The 24649-nt window shown below is 44.9% G+C and overlaps 1 protein-coding gene across 1 annotated transcript in view; it reads right to left on the bottom strand.

Annotated features, from left to right (window-relative positions):
• MYO1D (myosin ID) overlaps positions 1-24649 on the bottom strand; it is a 149726-nt gene that overhangs the window by 57758 nt on the left and 67319 nt on the right. Inside the window, exons 17-19 of the mRNA XM_064524453.1 lie at positions 9914-10137; positions 8568-8712; positions 7842-7946 (exon numbers count right to left, since the gene is read on the bottom strand). Of these exons, the coding sequence (XP_064380523.1) occupies positions 7842-7946; positions 8568-8712; positions 9914-10137 (474 nt within the window). The remainder of the gene's footprint in view (positions 1-7841; positions 7947-8567; positions 8713-9913; positions 10138-24649) is intronic.

Here is a 24649-nt window from a genome sequence, read left to right as displayed (position 1 = left end):
GAGAAGTGGAAAATGTGGAGCATCCTTCCCCTGCCCCAACCATCAGCAGATGCCTTAGCTGAACAAGGGCACGCTCTGCCTGTTTTGCTGAAGTCATGCCACTCCGCAAAAAGGAATAAAAGATGGACAGGCCAGAAGGAGTCCAAGAGAGCCAAGTCTGTGTCCAGGACCTAGGCGACCAGCTGGTGGAAGGAAGACAAGGCCATTTCTTGGCAAGGAGAAGACCCAAGCTGGTATGTCCTCAGGCTGCGAAGGGTATTGAACACCACCCTCTCCCATCCTGAGCAAGAAAGGCCAACAGAGGACACAACTCACCTGGTCTAAAGGCTAGAGGCGAGAAGCATGCCCTGTGCCTCCTTCCACGCCGTCCTAACCCATTACCCCAAGCCAGCGCTGGGGCTCATCTGTCCTAACAACTCGCTAACTAACCTGACAAAAATCCATTCTTTTTGTTAGATGAGCAAGGGAAGGAGACAACAAGCACCAGAGCCAGCACAAGGAAAAAGGTGAGGCTCTGGGTAACGATAAAGACACAGAGCAAGAAAACAGGGCTGCTCCACTTGGCAGCAGCAAGCTTTGAGATTGGTTCAGCCGTGCCAGACCCTTACCGTGAGGAGCAGATTATTCTATGGGGTGGACATCACTCAACTCATATTTTAACTTGACTTTGCGTTCTGTTAAGGACATGGTACTCAAGGCATGGACATTTAAGGATCACCAGTGACTCAAGCTCCTCAAGGAAATTCTTCAAATAGGAGCTAGCTGCCCATCAGGGCAATTCTGGGAATGTGGAGAGCAGAGCTCCAGCAAACGTTTGCATCAGACAAGAAAGCACCCAGCAGCAATTGTGCACCTCCAAGGTTAAGTGACTGAGTGAGGGTTTTTCTGTTTTGTTTTTTGTGTAGGGGGATTTTTAATGCCTATACTATTCTCAAGTTGTTTTGAATCTGGACCTTGGTCTCCCAACTCCCACACCACTACTCTAAGGTACTTACAACTAGGAAAATTACAGTGTGCTTCTCACAACTCAAAAATGAGGCAAAGGTATTTTAATCTTGAAAGGCCTGTACCTTCTAACAAAGGTGGGTTACAGAGAAGATGGAGCTAAACTGCTCAGAGATGTAGAGCAAGAGGACAGGAGGCAACGGGCAGAAGTTCCAGCAGCACAAATTCCAGCTGGACAGAAGGAAAAAAAATTCTCCCAAGAGGGTGGTGCGGCCCTGGGACAGGGCTCAGAGAGGCTGCGTAATCTTCATCCTTGGGGACGAAGAAGATACCAACACGATACACTTCCCACTATCTGAAGTATTCTGAGAGTTGCTGATAGTTCAGCAAACACAGCTTAGCGTTGCCACTGGGAAACATTAATATCTTAATATTGCCATTGGGCTCTACACTTTTAAATTAAAGACCAATTATAGATACACACTATAATTCAGTAAAGAACCATTAGTTACCTGCTGAGGCAAACCACTACATTATCATGTGCAATCTCACCGGCTGCCAAAGGCAGCAGAGATTATCTGCCTATATATGTCCAACCCTCGTGGAATAACCTGAGGCATAGTCAAGAAGCTGATTCACTTTAATCTGAACTTAAAATACCACCCAACTGGGATATTGTTTGCATAACCAGAACGCAGAGGAAAAGGGCAATAAAAGCCAACACCAGCAGCCCTAATCACAGTGTGCAAGGAGGGCTTGAGCACAAGGAAAATACCCTTTTTAAAAAACAAAAAAAACCAAGAAACCAATTATATTTAACAATTCTGATGAGCTTAAAAATTAACCGAGGGGAAATAGTATTACGTGAACTCCGAGCCATTCTGAAAGCAGCAAGTACCTTTGAACACAACCAAGTACACAGCATCATATCTAAGTATCTTGTTTCAATACACGCATGCTGTTTCTGCATACGGGAAGACACGCTAGTTAAGAACCAGTTAATGACTCAAAGCACTAGAGATGGTCTAACAGCAAGCTGCTTAAAACGGCCACGTAATGATATTGTTTCCCTTATTCTAAGTATTCTGATGTTTCCATTTTCATGTTGACTTTTGGCTACCAACTAGGTCTCCAGCAAGAGCAATCCTCCAGTCCCAGGGAAATAACACCTCAGATCTTCAAAAACTCTGTCAAATAGGTTATTGCTGGAAAACTACTTCTAAAGGGACGCAATTGTTCGTTAAAAATGTACTCCCTCAAAGGCTACAAGATACTAAACATCGTACCCTGATGACGACATCTGATCTGGGAAAGATCCAGGAAGATAAAAGCCAGGAAGCCACTTTTTGGTACCTTCTGGAATTAGTGGAATTGTTTGCAAAAAGAAAAGTGGGAAGATCACGCTACTGCAAGAAACACGCTGATATTTTCCCCAGAGGAAGGTTTTGTACCCTGGAATCACGCCTCCTTCCACATCTTCTCTGTAAAGACGGAGCATCTGAATCCCCCCCCACCTCTGCCTCAACTCTTCGCAAATATTCTTTGAGGCGACTAATAACGTTCGGCTCCGGCGAGCAGGGTTGCTACAGAGGAAACACGTCTCCCAACATTACGATTGGTTCGTCAAAGAAATACCACATGAAAGGAGAACCAGTCTGATGCAATCTAGACTTTAACAAGCCTGGCCCCAAAAGGCTAGGTACTAAACAGTTATAAGGCAAGACGGAAAGTTTTGTCAAAGCCAAGCGGGAAAGTAGGACACAAAGTGGAAAGTATTCTTCATCGGGGCAAAAAAACAGTGCCATCGTCGTATCACAGAGACATTTATTAACCAGCTGAGAAGGGCAGACAAAGGGTGAGGTGTGATGAGGCGAATGAACATAAACTGGATTTTCTTAGGTGAAGTCAAGAGACACCTGAAGAATTTGCTCAGTCAACAGGCTGCAGAGAAAGGCAAAGCAATGCAAATTGGAGAGGAAACGGAGAGCTACGCGACAGCTTTAAATTAACTACGTCAATGCAGAAAAAGTAACAGAAGATGATTATACACAGCTTTGGATAGATCTTGGCACAAACAAGCAATGCAGTTGAAAACAAACTAGATGTTAGCATGCATTAAAGACCAGCATGGACAACTGCAGCCCGGTTGCCACAGTCTCACATGGATTACGGCGTGAAGCATTAGGATGGAGAACGTAAAGGATATTGAAGGACTATGATGGGTTCAAAGAAGTTAAAGCAAACAACTGTGGCCCAGAAAATCTCACAGGAAGAGATGCTGAATGACTGGAATTATTTTAGGAAGCAGATGAATGGAAGAAAAAAAATAAAGGCTATGAAACACTGAATGGTCTAGAGAAAGTAGGTTAGCAGTGTGTGGTGCTCCACGTTGAGCAATTTGAGCCCAGTAACACAACAGACTCCACAAACCGTCACTTGGCTGTGGAGCTCGCTGCCACAGGACCCTTTGTGGAGGAGAAACCACACTCCGTGTCTTCGGAGTTTAAGCCAAAGCTACCAGAGACAAGGATGCTTCTTCAGTTTGTTAGACCCATAGTTCCGGTCGTGACCTGCCCCACACAAATCTCAAATCTGCTGCTTTGTGGCCTTGGTTTCCAAATATTTAACTTCAAGAAAAAAGAGAGTTTCACAATGACACCTGCTCACTGCCATGATCCCTCCTGATGCATCCCTCTCCCATCCACAAAGTCCTTCCTCTCCTTCTCCAGTGCCCACAAATCCGTCACCAACCCCACACGCTAGAGAACCTTGTTGCCCTGTCCTCATTTTCAGTATAGACCCCATGTTAATAAACACGGCAGACCTTATACAGCAAAGTAACCGGCGCTACATGGAAACCCTCGGCAGAAGGTCCAGCAGCTGCTCCCCAGAAAGCAGGAATGGGAAGCGTGCCCAGATTTTGCAAGGCAATAGAAAACTGCAACAGTTCTGCAAGCGTGTTTCAAATTCCACTTCTTTCTGGTGTTTACCTACCAGTTTTAGTGTTCGCACCGAACAATAAATTCAGCTGAACAGCTGGAGAGACACACCGACGGGGAAGTTCAGCAGCTTATCTCGCAGGGAAAGCAGATTCCTGCTGCTCCAGAATTCATGTCCTTCCCAGTCCTTTCTAAGCAATCACTTTGCTTCAGGTGTCTCATGCATCTATGGCACATTTCTGTAAATAACGCATGCTGTGTTTTCAGAAGTAAAATCAGCACTTCCTAACGGGGTGCTGTCACATTGGGAAACATGCACAGAAAAGATTCAGACAAATGCGAGCGCGCTAGAAAATGCCGTTATTCTTTTGATTTTGTAGGAGTAGAGACAGGCCTTCTGTTCTCAGATACAAGTTATACCCGCGCAGTGAACAGTCCTTCCTAGCATTGTGTTCTCTGCACCTTCTGGGCTTTTTTTTATTTATATCTTTGCTGATCCAAATGCGAGTCGGTCTTGATTTAGCTTTCCGAGTAGCTTAACGGGGAAAAACGAAGGTCTCAGTCGTTAGCAGGACCTCAAAAAGAGCTTCCCAGGTCTGTGCTAGAGGACCTTAGACACTATACGGGGGGAGGCATCGCACTTCGGAAGAGATGGGCCTTTCGGGGAGGCTCGGTGCCACAAAGGACAAGGGAGCAAACAGGAAGAAAAGCCCCATTCTATCAAGGGAGAAGCTGTTGTTTCCTAGGCGATGGAAAAAAATAAAAATCTGACGGTATGCATGAAATATGCATTTGGTTTCCCAAGGCAAAAAGTTTCAAAGTTTCCTTTGAAAAATAAAGAGCACGGACATGCTCAGAAAAGATGTATTTTTCCATAGGCAGAAGTGACCTGCTTCTACCTACAGCTACTGTGAGAAAGCAAGCGCATGCATATGCCATCAGTGAGACTTCAAAGTCTCTTCGCATACCTTCTATAAAAAGAACTATAAAAGTTATGGTCCAAACAGATCCACTTAACTATTATTCAGCTCAAGCTGTTGATATGAAGACTCCATACACTCAAGCTAAAGAAAACTTAAGCAGCCGTTATCGGTACTTCAAGAGCAGGTCCCTGGCTGCTGAGAGCTGTTATTACTTCCTTGACTTCACTATAGCAATGTCAATCATCAGCTAAAAAAATCTGTCTCAAAACACTTAATGGTTAGCAAATATCTTACAATGCTACCTTCACAACAGCTAGCTTCTATACATAAACGTTTTTTAAATACATGAGCTCCGGGCTTTACTGGTGTCTATTTGAGTCGCCCAGTCCTTATCCTTTTAATGTCATTTCTATCCAAAGAAAGCAGCGCAGAGTGTAATTATCTGAAAATTTTAAAAGAGCAGACACCTGGCATAGCTGTTGGAAGTCAAGGACTGCTTTGCACGCATGGGGGAATAAAGCCACTATAACTTGCTCAGAGCTACCGAAAACAGGTCTGATGCAGCTCCAGGAGTAAAACATCCATCTCGACTCAAAGCGCTCTCTTGCTACAGGAACGCCCTTTTCCCTGATGTAGGGACCATTTAATGGTAGCAATTTTACATTTTGCTCAAGAATCCCCCAAATAAGCTGAATCATGAGAATCTACTAAAAATGAACTTGAGCAACTTTATGGACTGATGCTTTGTTAAAGCATATCATTTAAGGGAAGCAATAAAACCACCTAATAATCACATTTTCATCTCGGTAACTCATTCTTCGCTTCCCTACTACAGCATTGCATGAGCCACATTTCAGCTTAGAAAGAGTCAATCTGGCCTCCATGACAAGCCAGGTTTAGCGTAAGGAATTTGACAAACTTCACCGCAGTGAGAATAACTCCCTTACAAAAGCTCCGCGCATCGCTGCAGCTTGCGCGGGCTAACACCAAATCGCCACACTTGTGCAGATAACGGGGCATTATATTTGCCTGCAAGGTGCTTCTACTAGCTTCTTTAAAGCCATCATTTCCCTAAAGCAGAGGCTGTACTTTGATAAAATCAAGCTACGTTTTCTGACATGGAGCCTTAAGAACGATCCAGCTGAGCCACCACCAGTGGCTTTGCCGGCAAACACAGCTTACCTTGCGTTACCTTAGCCCCCCTACTTGTAGGGCTATATATATTCTACTTTTTAAAGCACATGTGATCGACAAAAGCTTTCCTCACCTCTGAAAGCAACTTCTCAGGTTCAGGAGGGAATCTGTTTTACGGCAGGTAACACCTACTCTGCCTGCAGACTGTGTTTATTATCGCTAGAGCGATGGGATATGAATGCAACAAACCTCGGGTGAAAATGGACTTTTCCAACAAGTAAATGCGGGAAGAGGAGGTATAGAAACAAGGCCTGTTCGCGTGCATTCTCAAGGATTATTTCACGAACCGCAGCTCCGAAGCTTGCCTGGAGGTAAGAGCTCAGGGCTCGCAGTTACTGAACGGAAGAAAGTACAGATCCGCGGTTCAGAAGTCTGCTTTCCCCTGTTCTTGGGCATTACGCTGTCCTTTAAAGCTGAACCAGGAGCACGCAAGAGAAACATAAGGATTTAAAAGCTTAAAAGTTGCGTAAGAGCGAGCAAAATCAAATTCCCCAAATCCCACATTGTGCATGCATACATTAGGCCCAGGCACGCACCAAAAAATTCCCCTCACCTCTAACGTCGTTCCATTCCTATTCAAAGTGACAGTCCCTGCAGTCACATCTTTAAGAACTGAATATTGTATTTTTACAATCATTCCATTTGAGCTAGAAACAGTAAATTCAACTTAAATTCAACAGTAAGTTTCAAGAGATTGAAACTAGTTTATTAGAGGAATTAGAATAGTGATTTTTACTGACAGACACAATAAATTACATTCCTAATCCTCAAGTCACTAGAACACAGTTACAGAAAGTCTTTTTCTACCGATATGCAGCATGAATTCTTTTGTTTGCAGCCTCAAGTGAAAAAAGTTGGGGCAAAATTCTCCTGTACATGCATTTCCGTAACAGAGACTCCAGGCAAAGGGCTGCTTCGAAAGGGGAGCTCTGGATTCAGATCACACGATCCTCCTTTAATCCTAACAGTATAAACCAATATTCACTCGAACCACTCATTCAGTTAGCAAACCACACTTTTAAGGAGAACACGTTAAAAGCAATAGAATATTCCACTGAAATATGTTTGTTCAGAAAGCAATACAAGATTTCTATTTTTGTATACCCAAATCACTTACTGTTGTATAAATAATTTACGGTGCTATCACTAGCAAAGCGGTTTTGTTATAAAGTGAGATTTTATGCTGCAAAATGAATGTTGTTGCTACTGCTAAATATAATATTTGCAAGCATCACAAACTAACAAATATTATGCACAAACTTCACTTCTGGCACAATGGAGACTAACTGCAATGGGGCATTTTTAGACGTAAAAAGAATACACAACTGCTTAAAATGCTGGAAAATTAGTGGTCCAGGCCTGCCATTTAATTTGTTTTTGTCTGCTAGTTTTGTAAAATTCAAAATATCGTCTCCTGACAGGCATTTAAAAACAGCGTAATCTAGATCATTACAAACTACCCATAAAAATTTATACGAGCACATTTTTTTAATTAGCCCTTAAAAGCTTCCAACCAAATTAACAAAAAGCAATCTGCTACAGAAAAAGGCAGATGCAAACCAGTTGCACAGGATCAAGCCAGTTTCTCCATGCCTCCGAAATGAAAAGGCCACAGAAGCCCCTGGAACAAAGCATCCTTCAGTGCCATAGGTTCAGAGTTACATATCAATCAAAAATCATGGATATTTTCCCTTGAAATACGACTGCTTTGAACTCCCATTTGCTAAAACATCTCCAGCATTACCTTCTCGCCTTCTGCTGCACAAAATTTCACCTCACCAGGAGAAGATCCCCAACCCAGCTCCATGTCTCTACAGACAACCCCACACACGTTGGTTACCTTGCGGACGTGACAGGAGAAGAGGACGTTCATGTACTTGTCCTTCCGTTTCAGCTCATTGGCAACAGGGGTGAAAGAGCCCGTGGTCTGAGGGTTATCTGGTCTCTGAAAGAGCAAGGGCAGGCACGTAATTCCTCTTGCTTACCAAAGGAATTGCATTACGTCAAGCCAAACCTGACACAACTGCAGCTGCACCACCTAGTCTGGAGGCTTCCTCCAGTCTGCCTCGTAAAGGAGCAGTCAAACATCTGGAGTTATTTGTGCTTTCGAAAAAAACTTCACAAAACAAAATACTTAAAGGAAGGACAGAGTAAAAGGAAATACTGCATCTTGCTTAGAAAGAGAATTCCGCCTTTATGCTATTTCTTAATGTCCCTTAATTTTATCTTTACGTTGACTTCCCTCCTAGAGCTTTGGCCGCTTGAAGAGCCAGTTGATGGAATTACTCATTACCACTTAAAGTTGCTTGTGATGCTCAAATTCTGCTTAGTATTTAGAAAAATTACCCTTAGTAGAGCAGAAGTCAAAAAGCTCTCCAAAACTAGAGCAGAAGTCAAAAAACTCTCCAAAACTATATAAACCCATTTACCGAGGAAATCTGAAAGCACTTCTCCATCCTAAGAAAGCAACAGCCACTTTTTCAAGTTTCTATCCTTCTAGTGTCCCGAGCCCCAGCCATCGGCAGCTTCCCGTTTTATTTGCATCGATTACTGCACTTGCACTCACCAGTGCGATGTAGTTCCCCTCCCATGCTCTTTGTAGGCCAATATCAGCTCTGTGGCCTTTCAGCACTTCCATGGCAGCAACCTTTGCCCTCAGCTGAGGTAGGTCTTCTGGTGGGATGCTCCGGATGAGTTCACTTGCCCTCCACCTGCCAAAAAAACCCCTGAATCACCTCCACAGTCTATACCATATATTTTAAGGACTTCTTCTGCCAAATCAGGGCAGCTAGGACACTTCTGGACTACGAAGGTCATGGAAAAAAGGAGTTTTTCAATTGCATTTGTAAAGCTGGAAACGTCAGTATCACTTTGAAGTCAGATATCATCTCTGGCTCCTGAGAGATTTGATTGGTATACAAGAAGGAATATTTTTCTCCCCAAATACCAATCCCCGAAACATTCCCTACCATCCAGAAGTCTACTGCTGGCACATCTGCTTGCAATAAAGTTTTTGCATGCCCAAATCTTGGCTCATTTACAACATCATTCTCCTTTAATAGCAAAATTTGGCCCTGAAATTGAAGCCCAACCAACCGTAACATGAAACACGATAGCCCATCCAGTACTTCACACCACGCGCCAGCCTTTGGCAACAATATCAGTTCTCGAGGATTAAGGCTACGAAGGCGTTTAGCAACTAAAAGTTTGCAGTTAGGATAATACAGCATATTCGGAGAACAGGACACTCTGCCCAGAGAGGTTACGGATGGTTTTCAAGATGTGGCTGGGAAAAAAACCAAGGCTGACCTGCTCTAGTGCTGGTGGTAGTCCTGCTTCAAGCAGGTGGGCTGGAGATCTCTAGAGGACCCAGGCAGCCAGCATTTCTCCTGCTCTGCAACTGTTTCAGAAGTCACCATTTTTATAGTTACTTCTCAAATTACAACTATAATTACTTTGCGCCCCTCTTGTCTAAAATACCAGACTTACCAGAGAAAAAAGTCACTAGTTTTCAGATATTAGGAAATTGCAATAAATGCACCAAACACTTCTTTTGCAGATAGAATATGGGTGAATAGTGGAATATTACTATTGCAGAAAAGTACCAATTTACTACAAGAAGGTTTGAGGGATTCAAGAGGATTCCTTTTCTCTCACCCACTGCCCAACACCAGCTGGTCTCTTCTTTTAAAACAAATGAAAAAGGCAAGGAAGGAAATGCAATGTCCATCCTGACTAGCTCTTAGAAACAAAACGATTATTTGCCTGGTCAAGGGTACCAGAGGCCACTGATATCTTCATCTTTGAAGCCAGGTTGATGTTCTTCAGTCATTTTTCCAACTTTTCTGAAACAACGGATACCTGTTCACCCCTCTAGGCTAGGCTGAAAAAGACAAAAGGGTTTTTTTGTACCTGTGGTAAATTGTCTGAAGGGCCTCTTCAAATCGGCGCAGCACTTTCGGCGGGGTGGGCCATTGCACGTGCTTGCCATAATCCTTCATTGACCTCACATTTTGGAAGCGTCGGGCAACTTCATGAATGTAGGACTTCACTTTGTAGCGGCGGTAATACTTGAGTATCGTGAGGGCAGCCCGTGTCCTCTTGTAGCGAAGGCGGGCCAAAGTACCCCTCCAAACCTAGGAGGTGGTGGAGAAGACACATCTTGAGCAAGCAAAAGCAGAGAAACTTTCTGTCTATACTTCTTCTGGACTGCTAAAATGCAGAAATACATCAGTCAGGAAGCTGAAAGGAAGCGACTTTTCTGTGCCAATCAAATCCTGTTAAAACACCACTGAACAAACACTGTGCTTACCTGTGGATTTACAAACAACTTAAACTCCGACTAAAAGCTAGCATGAGTAAGATTGCTTTGAAAATAGTTTAGGAAAATGGCTGTTCTGGCCGCGTGCTGAAAAGTAAGCAAACTTGCTATACAAATACCATCTGCAAATGCCATGCAAATGTGCACGCTGGGACGTAGTCCAGGGAGACCGCTTGAAGTGCTGGTATCAACTCCTGCCTCAGCTGAAGACCCAACTTCTCTACGCGATGAAGCATGGCAACACGCAGCCCGACTGGGCAGGTTGTGCTGTTTCTAGCCCATAACCGGAGAAATACATATTCATCTGAGTGCTCTCAAGCTAACATGCACGTCCCCGACGACTTCGTGAACGACTGCAGCTCTTCTCTAATACGATCCACCAAGATGAAGACCGTATTTTTGTTTCCTTGTAGAATTAAGCTGGAAGGATAATGAGGCTCCTACGTACGGAGAGTGCTCCGCTACGGGCTCTGCTGGAGAGTTTATTCCCCCCCTTGAGAAACATCCTACAGCACCGCTGATGCATATCAAGCCTTCTATTTACAGAAGAATTAATTAATTACCTGAGGCATTTTCCAGCATATTTGCTTTATGAAGCCAATGTCAAAGGTTCTCTTGACAGCTTTACTGATAATCCTGATTTGTGGCTGAGAAAAGTTATATGTAGCAAGAAGTAAAGCAGATGCGAGGAGATGCTCTTCTCCATACATTCAAATTTCAAAGATGGGGAATGTTTTCCTCCAATCTCCTTTAGAGTAAACCCTCCTCATTCTCCTTCGGCCTCACTGTCCCTGCATAGGGCATCTCCTGTTCACACCAGACATGACCCACCTAGCTCTGACAGAGCCTGAGAAGTTGCTTTAGCACCCACTGCTTCGCCAGCATGTTTAACACACTCTAAAACACATTTGCATTCTGGCATGCCAAAACAGAGTCAAGACCCTACATAAAGCTACCCAAACATTAGATGGCAAGGCCGAGACGATCCATCTCTCACTTGCATTTTAGTGTGACAAACTGACTGAGAGTTTGCCACCTCTAACGCTTTCTTCCAAGATAGCAACCAGGCCCTGAAATAGTATTAAATCATCCCACACCCTATCCCGTTCTGTCTAACGTTTAACATGGTGAAGGCCAAACTGCAGCTTCTCAGTCACATACGGCTGAGAGGCAGATGAAGCACAGTTCGCTCATCAACTGTGTGTTGTATATTGTTGCTAGGAAGAGGGAGTGGGAGAGAAGGGAATTTATCCTGGACACCAAAATGCAAGAAATGAAGCAAACAAGTAAGCAAGCAGGGGAACAAGCTACACGTGAGATGACTGAGGGCAGCTTGCTCCTTAACAACCCCCTGATGCCACCCGGTGCCAGGATCCACTCTTCTAAGGAGTGGTGTGGGAATGTAGACTATTTATTTTCCAAGTATCTAAGGCTTACTGAAACCTAGGATGTTCATGTCTGAGTGCATATCAGATTCAGAAACAGTATGAATTTGACTCAATCAGCAACTAGGATGGAAAAATTGAGCATCTAAAGACTACTGAAGCATCATCTTATTTGTGGCTTTATCTAAAAGAAAAATTCAGAAGACTTGGATTGCTTGAGACATTTAAACACAGACTGAAGGGTCACAAAATATATCTGCAAGAAATACATGGACAGTAAACTGTAAGATAAAGGAAAACTGGGTAGAAATCTACTGTTCAGCTTCTTATCTTTTAATAAGAGTAGTAATGAAGAACGAAGGGTTCCAGGTTGCAGCTCTACAGCCTTCTGGACTTTATAAAGGAACCCAAGAACATGCACAGCAAATCTGTGTAAGCTAGTGAGGACTTTGTAGAGCTTCACTTGATCTGTCAGTACTTCTCAAAAGGATTTTGTTTTGTTTTTAGATACAGAACAAAAGTCTTAATTTTACTCACTTGCTCTTGAGGTCTCTTTTGCCACGGTTATTTTATTTTATTTTATTTTTTAACTTTTTTTTTTTACACCAGTCAGACATCTATGGAACAAAGGCACTGTAACAGATTGCCCCGATGTTGTATCAGCTGCATCGCTGCAGAAATTGGCTTCGCAGCAAGAATTGTCACAATTGCTACAAACACTAGCCTTCCAAATCCAATTATCGTGCCAAGGCATGCCCCTTGGCTACAGCAAATAGTAAACTATTAATGAAAAGCGTGCCCTCAAATCAAGTTGTCATAACTGCATAACCTCAGTCCTAGCAAGGACCTACCTAATAGCCAAAACGGCAGCTCCTCCCGAATACCACAAGTAACAAAGATGGAAAAAAGACTTCTCCCAGGGAACGGGGCACCAGTTTAAATTAATTGTTTTCCTGGCTTGGGTGATGTTTCTTTTTCCCCCTTGCCTTCAAAGCCCGGGCTCATCTCTGCTTAAGGCAGTCCATCAGTAACGTTGGGACTGCCAAGGCAAGCAGATTGCCTGACGGTTTAGCAGCCTCTTCCAGAAACATGGACCCTTCAAACCTACAAACAAGAGCAAGCTGTCAAAGCAACAAACTCCTCGCTCAGCAGCCACTTGATAAACTCGGCATCATGTAGCTGTGAGCTAGGGGGGTTAGAGTTACATGAAAGTCCAACAAGGATGCTGCCAGCACACACTCTTCTGAGACTTAAATATTGAGAGATCACTACATACTGCACCTATCAAATCCCCCTCCCGCTTTGGCTCATCACTCAAAAGCATTTCTCATTGCAAAATTAAAAAAAAAAAAAAAAGATTCCCAGAGCTAAGCTTTTCAGGGCATTTAATAGACATTATACGCAGGTTCTCACATTGCAAAAGCTACGTTTCTGTCGTATGCTGGAGGGCAATAGTAGAGCCACGGCCAAATGTAGGGGAGATCAGCATGCCAAAACACAACAGAAAGAAGATCTGTGCATCCAGGGTTCTGCTTCTTTCTTTCCAGACCTCTGTACCCAAACAAGATACTGCTCAAGCCTTTTTCATATATAGCTCAGACAGAATTCAACAGCTAACACGCATCGTCTTTCTGAAACTTGCAACCAGCTGGGCAGCTTTCATCTTGAACTGAAATCACAGTTACACACCAACAAGCTGGTATTTCAGCACTTGCATCTAGCAGATCTTGCAAGGATAGACTAAACAAGTCTGAGAAGCCCAACGATGCCAGTGACCAGCATCGTTTCTTCTACAACCAATACTAGTGATAGTTGCTTTGCCACCTTTCTGTGGCTTTAATTTCTGGTTTACCTGGTGTCTCAGAGAAATGGGACTAATCCTGCCCCTTTCTGACCATCTGTGATTGCCCTAATATCTTCTAAATCTCCAGCCAGCTTCAAGCAAATCCGACAGAGGGACAGAAGACCCAAAGAGAAAAATTCTCTACTTCTTTTCAGGAAAAATCAGCAGCGGGGTAGAAAGAGCCTCAGATTAGAGTGACAATGTTGGAAAAGCTTCAGAACGAGCTCAAGAGCCATCTGTTTCGTTTGATCTCCAAGTCCCAACCAGCACGAGTAGCTCCTAGCCAGGCAAAGCCACATGAGACCGAGTGCCAAGCCAAACAGGTAGGGGATACCAGAAGGATCTGGCAGCATTGCAGGGGGAAGAGGAAGGTATGGATGCTACAAGGCACATGGGAAGGAGTGGAGGATGTGACGAGGAAGACTGGAAAGTACTGGCAGCGAAGTGGCCACAAGATCACAGCTGTGTTTGTTGCTGTTGTGGGATGCTGGCGGTGTAGGACAAACCCATAGAAAGCCAGGCCCAGGGAAGAGCTTGTCGGATGATGGTTTGCAAAGTGACACGCTGAAGAGCGGACTCAAAAGCAATCGATTTTGCAATCAATTACTGCAGTGCCGAGTGACCAAGTGAGAGTAAGAGCCGTTGTGCAGCACACCATGAAACAGATTGTCCTTGACAAGAAGAGCTGCCCAAGGAGACAGGGCAGAGGCAGGGTGTGGGAAGGGGAATAACAGGCAGTAGGTGGAAGCTCCAAGGTGTGCATGTATGGGAAAGGGGACCTCAAGCAAGAACAGAAGAGCAGAGTCTTATAAGCAGCAGTAAGTTAAAAACAGAAAGAAAAGCAGAGTGTCTAGGCTTTTTTCCAACCTTTTCCCCCATCTACTCCTTACCTTCAGTCTCTCCACATCTCTTTCTCTCAACAACTCTGTCGCCTTCTCTGTGCTAGGTGAAGACAGATTAAGAGAGCAAGTGAAATGATGACTAAAAGCCTCGGAGAATGGGCAGAGAGAAAGCAAACAGTTGGGGGGGGGGGAGGGAAGTCTGAACAACACAAGAAATCCAGTCAAAAACTCTTCAACATTAGAGTTTTTCTATGGTTGCTTCCGAAATAGGGACTTCCACAAAAGAAAACGGAGCATTCATTGAAACCAAGCAAGAGTCATAATATATTTTAACTTATGGGAAATACTGAAATCTTCTTGAAGCATGTTTAATGCATATGCTTTTGTTTAAAATTTAATGAATTAAAAGTGAAATGTACAAAAAGGAGATCTGGGCATGCCCTTAAAGTCAGCTTAAAAATTCAGTGAGCTTCCACCAACATTTCTAAGATTAAACAAATCTTCTACAGATCAAGTCCATCATCTTAGCAGAAAATACTATGCAGCACACTAAATATTCTGAGCTCACCTAGAGACTGCAGCCTGCTTGTAAGCTCAGAATTTCCCATAAAATAAATTTAAAATAAATTTTTAAAAAAGGAGGAAAAAAAAGAACAGGCCCTGTAGAGTGCAGGGAAAACTAGCAGACCAAGTGGGTTGGGTCCAGAATCATTTCTGGGTCCTCGCTCATAGTTCTTCCATGGAAAAAAGGATAAGCTAGGTCTGACCTAGATGCTGCAGTCTCTTTGAATTTAGAAGAAAACCTAAGCCAGCATGCGATCTAAACTTATAAAGAAGCAAATAAATGCACATAATTCAGAAGACAAACCAAGCCCTTCTAAATTAAACACCGGTGCTATATTTTTTTGAGCGCTACAACTAAACCCTGGAAAACTATTTCATGCTTGCTGTAACGCAGTACACCTCCTCCCACTAGGCCTCCTTCACACTTGCCTGAACTATTTCATGATCAATATTTCATGCTGCCCTAGCAAAAGCTGCCCTCCAGGCATCCAAACTGCAAAGAATAAAACAAAAGCTCGCTAGAAATTCACACAGACGTAAACCTTCCTGCACAGCTTTAAAGGACCTCAAACGGGAAAGGTTATTAAATATTTAAGTCAATAGTGCGGCACAGAAGCTGCGTGCAGTCCTGCCACTGGGTCCTCTGAGGCATCGCAGTTTGAATAAATGCTCAAATCTGAGGCAAGCCTTAATTATACTATTCCTGATTGCTTCTGAAAGAGGTCATCTCCTTGCAGAGCACAGGCATGATGGAACGGCTAATATTCACATACAGCATCCGCTGGGTCCTTGCACATCCCACGCAATTGGAGATCTGTGTTTTCACGATTCAAGTAAATTCAGATTCTGTAGAAGGTTTGAGGCGAATGCTTTTAAATCCAGGTCTCCCAGTCCTAATAGACCGCATTACAGATCCTACGAACAGCAAGTGGGAAGAACTGCTTATTTTATAAAATGCCAACTTTCTCTTTTCCACAGGAGTCAGCCGAACCGTGTTTATTCTATAGCCCTACTTAACAGAAACAATATTCCTCAAGCTAGGAAAGAAAGAGGGGTCTCACCCTTATTAATTAGGTTGTACTGCCAAGAATGTGTCCAATGATAAATATAACAAATATCAGATGATCATTGGATGTAAGCAAGTAGCGTGAATGAGGCTCACGCATGTACACGTGAAACATTGGATGAAGAGCTGGTTTCTTCTGCAGCTCATTCGGCTGCTCAGCAATAGCTTTAACGGATGTCACGCAGCTGCACAGACTCATCTTTCTTCAAGGCTGAGCCTGAACCTCAGTTGTAAAACTTCATCAGTCTGAAAACCTCAAGAGACCCTTTTACCTCTACTCACGAGGACACGCTACGTCCATGCGGTGCCCTCAGCAATGCATTTATTGCTCCTTGGCTGCACTCTACAGAATTTCCTGCCTCTGGCGGTGACCAGGGAAGGAAGATGCTGGGAGAAAGGAGATACCCTAGCTGAGCGGATGAACAGAACTGCCAAGTGTCCTCTGCTTAGGAAGCAGAGAAGTTTGCAATCACCAGAAAAAGGCTGCTGCCGTTAGAACAAGGCAGGAAGCTTCTCTTGTCCCATGAGAATTCATGGCCCAATTTTTCGTGCTTAAGAAATCAAAATACAGGTCATTTCCTGATCTTCAGTGATTTTTCACTGGTGAAGACTGCTAGGACAACCAAAAGCTCCAAATGCAGTGCAATTAAATAAGCTAGTACCTTGCTCCGTGGAAAAAGATGACTGAGAGGGAATGCAACAGAGGCCTACGGAGTCCTGAGTGGAGAGTTTAACTGGGCTAAGCTATTCACTCTCCTCTTCAATACAGGAATTTATGGTTATCAGATGAACCTGGAGAAGCCAGGACCAAATCAAACAAAGCAAGACTGCTGTTTCCATGTGGGGGCTAGCTGAGCAGTGGAACGCCTCGCCAAAGGATGCCACAAAACCTAAAAGCCGATGACACACGTTTGAGGGCAAGTTCAGGGAAGAGAAGTCCATGGGGTGTTACCAACTATAAAGAAAACATGTCCAGCTTAGGTCAGCCCAAGTTCCAAGGGCTGAAAGGACTGGGAAGTATTAAGGAGAGGTACGACGAACGCTGGTCCCGCTGCAGCCTTCCCTAGGCATCTGCTCAGAGTCACTTGTGGGGACACGACCGTGGTCCTGGGGGACCTTCAGTCTGACACAGCGCAGCAGCTGCTGGTTGAAAACCTACATCCATTTAGGGAAGCAGCTGAGAATCAAGCGCTCTCTGCACTTCTGAAGTTGTGACAGCACTGCTCTATTAACAAGCTTTTCTAGAACAGAGAGCAGATAAAAGCGAAGAAGAGCCACGCACAGATCTAGCTGATTTTATTTACCTGCGTTTAAAGGACACGAATGCCACTGCAGCAAACACCTCTGCTAGGGAGGGCAGTACCAGGCGCAGGAAAAAAAATCATTCCAGATATTTCAGCAGACACAGAGCAGCTACCATATGCTTATTTTTGCTCAAAAGCCCCATAATGAAGGAGCAGCTCACTACCCACCCCCAGGAAAGAGGGGCTGACTCTGATTTACTGCAGCGTCCCGTTGGGAAAGGCCGTATGCCCAGAAATTGTCGGTTCATCTTTCCCTTAGCATAGGCACAGCTCAGGTGATCCTGGTATTTTTACTATCATGTTAAATTAAGACCTTTCCCAAAGGTAAGGTTGCTGAATACCACGTATGCTTGGTTGCACTTTAATTAAAGTACACTGCACTGGCACTATTTCTATAATTGAAACAAGCCTTGAAGAGATCTGGAGATGCAGCAGATCACCAGCTTTTCAAAAACAAAAAGCTAAAGCACAAGGGAAAATAATTCCCTTCCATGAAGACAACAAGGAAGCATCAGCGGCAGTGAGGGCGGAATCTGGTCTTCCAAACTTGCGTGTGATGCACATGAACCAGCATTAAAAAAATACCAAAACCGTGAAAGGGAGGTGTTACAACCCAAAATCTCTAATTTACTTGATCAGAACCTAAAAAGTTTGCTTAACAAACAAGGGACTGCAAGGACATTTGCTGAAAGGATCCCATTCAAGAGGGGGCAAAAGCCATATCTGAGTGACACTGGGATTTCTGGAGGGACGCAGGGATGCAGCACACTCCAAATCCATTGGTGCTGGAGCACAGTGTTGATTGCTCTGTGACAACCAGCTCAGATGCCTTTGAAAGTCCTTCCGACATCTCTGCAAACCAAAAACAGCTAAAGCAAAGCCTGAAAAAGCAGGATGGAACAAGCAGTAGGAAGCATTAACGCTTAACTGCAGGCACTGCAGCCAGCTTTGCAGTGTCCGTTTTGCAAGCACCACTGCAAAAAGCAGAAGACTAAAGTCAAGTGTTTGCAGACTCCTGCAGTTACCTGCTCTGCTGTTGCAGCCAGATGCTTTGTTTCAGCCTGAGCTTTCTGAAGGAGTTCATGTACTCGGCACTGAAGCACAGCCATGCTCTCTGGGAGACTGGCAATAGGCGTGCAGTCAGGTCGGTTTTTTGTTTTTCTCAAATGCAGGTAAATTCACCAAGCAAGTTTTAAGGTAGCCCTAACGGCAGTGACGCTCAAGGTCTCAAAGTTGGGGCATTGCAAAGTTTTCTTAGCCTGAAGAGTCCTGGTCTTCCATGTTGCTGGGCCACGTTTTTCAAGTAGCAACGCACACACGCATCCTCTCTTCTCCTCCCTTGCCAAACAATAAATGGGTGTTGGCATTCATTTAGATTAAAACATGTTTTTGAAGCATTTCCTGGGGGAGGAAAGAGATAATAAGTGAATGTTCGGGTGCTCCACAGTGCCTGATGCTGGGAGGGGAAGGATGCTTGATCCTCCCCCTTTGCTCTCCCCTGGGGCCACGTTCCTGCCCCCTCCTTTCTGCCAGCATCGGGGCTCAGCTGAACGAAGGTGAGCTGCTCGGGCAGCTGAAGTGGCAGAAGATGGTCCCTTTTTTCTTTTTTTTGTAGGAGTTTTGAGTTTTGCATGTCCCAGTGCATTCCCTGGGGCAGACAGGAGCAATGTCACTAGCACAAGGGAGACCACCAGCATGGGAAAAGCAGCCGGAGCAGCTAGCTAGGAGCTCAGCTTGGCCGTACGAGCAAGCGGCACTGTCAACACAGGGGATACATCCAATCCTTCATTTTACTTGGTCCTTCCCAGCACCCACGTGCTTTGGAAGGAGCCACAGCATCGCCTTTCCCAGCTTATTCCTGCCAAAAGCCTCAGCGCACGCTAGAAAGCCATGTGTAACTATATACCTATTTTCACTTCTGTGCAAAACTTCGCCAGCGCATGCCCTCAGGGTGGTAAATGCCTCCAGTTGGGACGGCAAACGTGTTGCATCGTCTTCTCCTGGGGTCACCGAACAGAAGCCCTCAGATTACTGCCGCCGATCCCTAATCTGACATGGAAATGCCTCCTTTGTCGGAGCGAAAGCTTCCTTTGGCGGCAAACGCTTCCTCGCCCGCCGCGCTCCAAGGACTCGTGGGGATGGAGGAGAAAGGGAAGGTGAAACATTAAATTATGACAAGTCAGCCACGGTTGTCTTTTCGGCTGTTCCCCGCTGAGGGTAGGACAAAGTTGCCATGGTGACGACAGCTGCAGGGCTGTGAGTGACAGCTCTCGAGAGAGGAGGGTCTGGAAACCACAATGCCGAAAGCAGAGGGAAAAAATACCCCAGCGCAAGCTGTCAGTGCACACACGCGCGGTCCTGTTCGGAGGGAGCCTTAATGCATCCACAGCGTGCACCAAAGCCATCGCGGCTTCCTTCCCGTCCCATTTTTCTCCCAGTTTTAGAGGGCTTCCGTGCACGAGAATTGTTGTCCAAGTAGGTACGGGGTTGCAACGCTCCCCTCTGCATTAAGCAGTAAAGATTTAGTGACGTGATTACCATATGCAGCTGTACCAGGCCGATAAAATTGCACTGGAATAGCGCACTAAATTATATTGACAAGATACATCATCTTTGCACGCTGCACGTGCTGCCTGGCTGGGCTCCTCTCCTGAACAAAGCCCTGCTCTGCAAAGCTAATGAATATGAGGGAACGCTTCCAAGGGCAGAGAAGCAACAGAGTTTTATGGCAGCTTTAAAAAAAAAAAAATCAGAGCTGCTTCATTTGCATTCATGAAGACCATCGCATCGATGGCAAGACCAAAGGTGTAGTAAATAAGCTCAGACACAGCACACAAAAAGAAGTGATGTTCCCATCTAGCGCTTCTAAAATGAGTTAGCTCGGGCAGCTCTATCTCAGCTGCCATATGGGTTTTCTAACACGGGGCAGCTTTCGCTTGCAAAATTCTCCTGGAGCCAACAGGTCCCCATAGTTAAACCATATCTCATCCGCTTACTGGCTTGGTTCGATCTCAAATAAAATGACGGTCTTGAGTTCCACTAACATTTTACCCCTGAAGAAAAGGGAGCGTTGCAGATGACGCTAAAGGAGAAGACATCCAGGAGATGTGCAACCGAAAGAAACGAAAACTATCTACATACATTGGAAGTCGGTTTTCATTTGGTTTCACTGAACTCATAGGAAGCAAATTCTTGTCGTTTATTAAGCACAAGAACCAGCCTTAGTTTAAGGGTTAAAAGTTACAGGCGAGACGGAGCTCCGAGGATAATTACCAAATCTCCCTTTGAAAGCCTTTTGTTTGGTATGACAGCAATAAACCGCATAATATCAGTAATTAGAAATGAAGACATACATTTAAAACAACTGAGAAGAAGAACTGCTAGAAGCAGACTCTGCTTTCATTGACAATCGCTTCTGTGCAAAGAAAATTGCTGTTGGATCCCAGCCTGCTCGTAAGGCTATGCCTCACAATTTCCCCTCGGTTTTTTAAATCACACGAGTGCCTACTGTCACAACAGCACATTTTCTCCGCAGTTGCCTTTTCCTCCGCTAAATTCAAATCTGAGGAAATCCAATGCAACAAAAGGCCGAAATGTTTCTGCTAAAGCGAGCTCGTGTCTCCCTCTCCTTTCAGATTTAATCTTGTGACCCTCAGAAGGATCAGCGTGTCCTCACCAGCCTTTGATGCTCAGAGGCAAAACCAGAGTTAAGGACGAGCGGCAAGAACGAAGCCGTCGCGCGAACAATGAAAAGCTGGCCGGGAAGTGAAATTAAGACGGGCAAAATTGCCTTGATGTTTTCAGCGCTCTGAGAAGGCCTCTTCGGATCCGTAGGCGCAGATGCTGGTTTTTATTGTGTCGCCTGCTCCTTTCTCAGCGCTGCCGGTCTGCAAGCGCCCCATCTGCCGGCAGCTCAACACGTCCGGGGCGTCAGCGCAGGAGCGGCTTGCAATGCAGAGCACATTCAATGTAACAGCAAAACAAGAGAAATGCAGAAATGGAAGGGAACGCTTGACAAAAACGCAAGCTTTTTCTAGACAGATTTAGCACGCTATTTAATTACATACCTATAAACATTAAGCCAGCTCTCAACCCGAGCTCAAGCGTGTGCTCTTTTGTTGATGAGCTGTTTGGTCGGCATCTAGTCATTCATGTGTTTTGCCTTTAGCTGCAAGTCCGGGGCTCTAAAGGGCCCCTCTTCATCGCTTTGCAAGCATTTTAGAGCATGCTGAAGAACACCCAGTAGAGACACAGGTGGACCACAGCGGGGTTATGCTACAGAAACGGAGCTCTGGTCATACAATTTTCTCTATAGAGTTAAATCTCCAGTAGCCTGAGCACTTCAGAAGGAGCCTGTCTCTTCCTTACAGACCTTTATCAGAATCTCGCCGGAGATTTCTCGGAGAGAAGTAACAACGAGATGACTCCAGCTGTCCTACTGCGGTGCAGAAGGGAAAGACATCTCCAGACAGAGACGTGCATGGGTCCAGGGGCACGGAGAAGCTGGGGGAGGGAGGTTTGTGGGCCATAAGACAGCGTGTGCTGGGAACTGAACTTTTGCCACTTTTGCCAATGGTCCCAACAAGAGAAAGGAAAACCCTGCAGCACTGCAGTTACTCTCCATGTATTCCAGCATGCCAGATGCCACGTAGCAATACTATACCAAATCCATCTCAGAGCCAGGGAGTCGATCCATTAGTCCTGCTTACGTTACCTTCTATAGGCAAAAAAAAAAAAAAGAAAAGAAAATCTTTAGCCCTGCTCTCCTCCAAGTGTGCTGAAGCTGGTCCAGATGAGAGCCCAGGCTACGCAATTCTGAAGTTTCCACTGAAAGGAAAGGCCAGCAGCAACTGCAACAAATTCGACGTGCTGCTGCCGAATTTGTGCCTCCCATTGCTTAGCAGATTTTATCTGAAGGAGGAGCTTCAGTGCTCACCTTGCAGCGAGACACCGTCTGTCTCCACAGCACAGACAGACTGGGTCTTTTAAATTTTTCTTCAGTAGCTGCATCTGTTAATCTCAAAAGAGGTCACCTCTCAGTTCCTGAGATGTTTAATATGAAAACTCAGGTCACTTGGGAGCAAGGTGTCCCCTCCTGCAGCTTCTCTCAGCAAGAAACTCATTAGCACTGCTCATATCATTAGGAGAAGAAAGAGAGACTCCAGATTAGCAGCATGACCCAAAGAATTCACTGGCTGCACCAAATAAGACTGACGGGCTTGGAAAAGTAGCTGCAGCCAGGGGACTCCATCCAGAGTGAGCATGGTGCAAGCGGAGCTAGTTATCCACAAAATCTTACAGAGATGAATGGGAAGGGCTTGAAGGCTACACAGATCAGCCCAGTTCACTCCAGGACCAGAGTCAGAACAAGCTTTCAGAAAAGTACGCTGCCATTTCTAGGTGAGGGACCTGGAAGAAGACGGGAAGTAGTCTAAGGTGGCTGTTGTGAAGCTCATCAGCAGGGCAAGCAGAATATTGCTAAAAAAGCAAAGAAAATACTAGACTACAACGCTCAGAAACCGGCTGGTCCTGCATTCCTTAAGCAGTCTGACCTTTGCATTTCCAGAAAAACTAATCGTTTGCATACAAAACTTACAGAATTCCTCACTAAGGAGAAGCCGTGCAATCTGACACAACAAATACCAACACAGATGCAATTCCGGATTCCTCACTTTCTGTCGCCTTACTGGAAGGAAATCAGATCAAATGCACTGTTAACTGAAAAAAAGCAAGCATTTCGCAAAACTACTAAAGCTTGCATGGGATAGCTTTTTCCCTTCAGGGTCCTCCTCTTCACCAAAAGTGCTGTGGCTAGAAAGTTTGCGCAAACTTCACGTTAACCAAATAGCTTAGAGCAGGCTTTTTCTGTGCAAAGTTTTTATAACTGTATATCAGCAGTTTCTATTTTTGACAGACAAAACAGGGTTCAGAAGTTCTGTTGTTTCCTGAGTTCCAAGAATGACAAAGGAAAAGCGTTTTAAGAAGTGTTTCTAAAAACTTTGTCTTCTACACAACTAGTCAACAGTCCCTACTAGTGCAGACAAAGTTTCTGCCATTTCTGCAGCTGTGAAAGCTGGAGGTTGTTGCTCCTTTGCTGGGCAGATCGCGTTCATACGGAACAGTTTTTGGCAAGCATCAGGTGTCAAATAGGAGCTAGACAATGTGCTGCAAGGAACTGAATTCAACTCACCAGCCTTGATCTGAGACCGACAGGCGAAACTCCCAAACGGGCAGAAAGTCTGTCCCGTTACAGTGGAAGTTTCTGTGGTGGTATGTCACCTCTGAGGAAGAGTGGCGAAACCTCAGACCTCCTTCTTATGGTATTTAAGATGATCTAAAGAAGCAGAATGCTAGATGCAAGATTGCAGCTGGTAGAAAACTAGCTCTTCATTTCCCCCCCGCCCCAGCATATGTTGCCTTTGAGGTTACAAAGCCAGCTTCTACTGCTGCAGTCCCAAAAAGCACCAAAATGATTTAGGAGTTAGACAACTCATAACAAATTCCCATTGCTTAGAAGAGTACCTTCACGAGCAAAATCAGAGATGTGTTTGGCCCTGAAGTGATAGAATGGCAAATTATTTGTCCTAAGGATAAAAAACGGAAAGATCACCAGCTCAAATCCCACCTTCAGAGGGGGGAGATGCATGCAGAGGTCCTGCTGCACAGTGCCTTAGGTGTCTTACCCTTTGTAATGCTAAGGGCCTTCTATTTGCAATCCTGTAGACCGCCTTTCGCTCACAGCTCTGTTACTCATTCACCCACGCTGCCGGGGCAGCATCTTCTAGAGCCTCTGGGGCAGCACTTTCCTTTGCTGTTCTTATGCTGTAACTCTCCTGGCCTTGAATCTGCAAACTCCAATGTTGTTGTTACAACAGGTTCTCATGGGAAGCAATTGCCACTGGCAGGCAAATCCCCTCTTCTTGCCCCTCTCCCCCTTTTTCCCCCTCTATGCCTTGGTTGTAGCTTTTGGTTTACATCAGGGGACTCAACAATACGTATGCAAAAGCTCAATAACGGTCAGGATGCAGCACCTGCCCCCAAACAACATATCCATCAAACAGCACTAACAGCACCAAAAGAGCAACCAACAGGGAGTTTGAGCAGGTCTTGGTGAAATTTATGTAATTATTGTGGGACAAGGATGGTGAGGGAGACCACGTGCTGCACCATGGAGGACACCCAGGGAGGATGCTGCTCTGCTGATCCTGTCACTTCTCTTCCTGGCTGGCTTCTGAGGAGAGTTTTCTCTTTTTCTTTTCTCACTCTTTCTTTCTCTCTCTCCCCCCTTCTCCCTCCTCACCTCCCCCCCCATAAGTTTTAAAA

Source organism: Dromaius novaehollandiae, chromosome 22 (assembly GCF_036370855.1).
Source record: "Dromaius novaehollandiae isolate bDroNov1 chromosome 22, bDroNov1.hap1, whole genome shotgun sequence".
NCBI classification, from domain to species: Eukaryota; Metazoa; Chordata; class Aves; order Casuariiformes; family Dromaiidae; genus Dromaius; species Dromaius novaehollandiae.
Note: the sequence above shows the minus strand (reverse complement) of the source record. Positions and strands in the feature narration are given on the sequence as shown.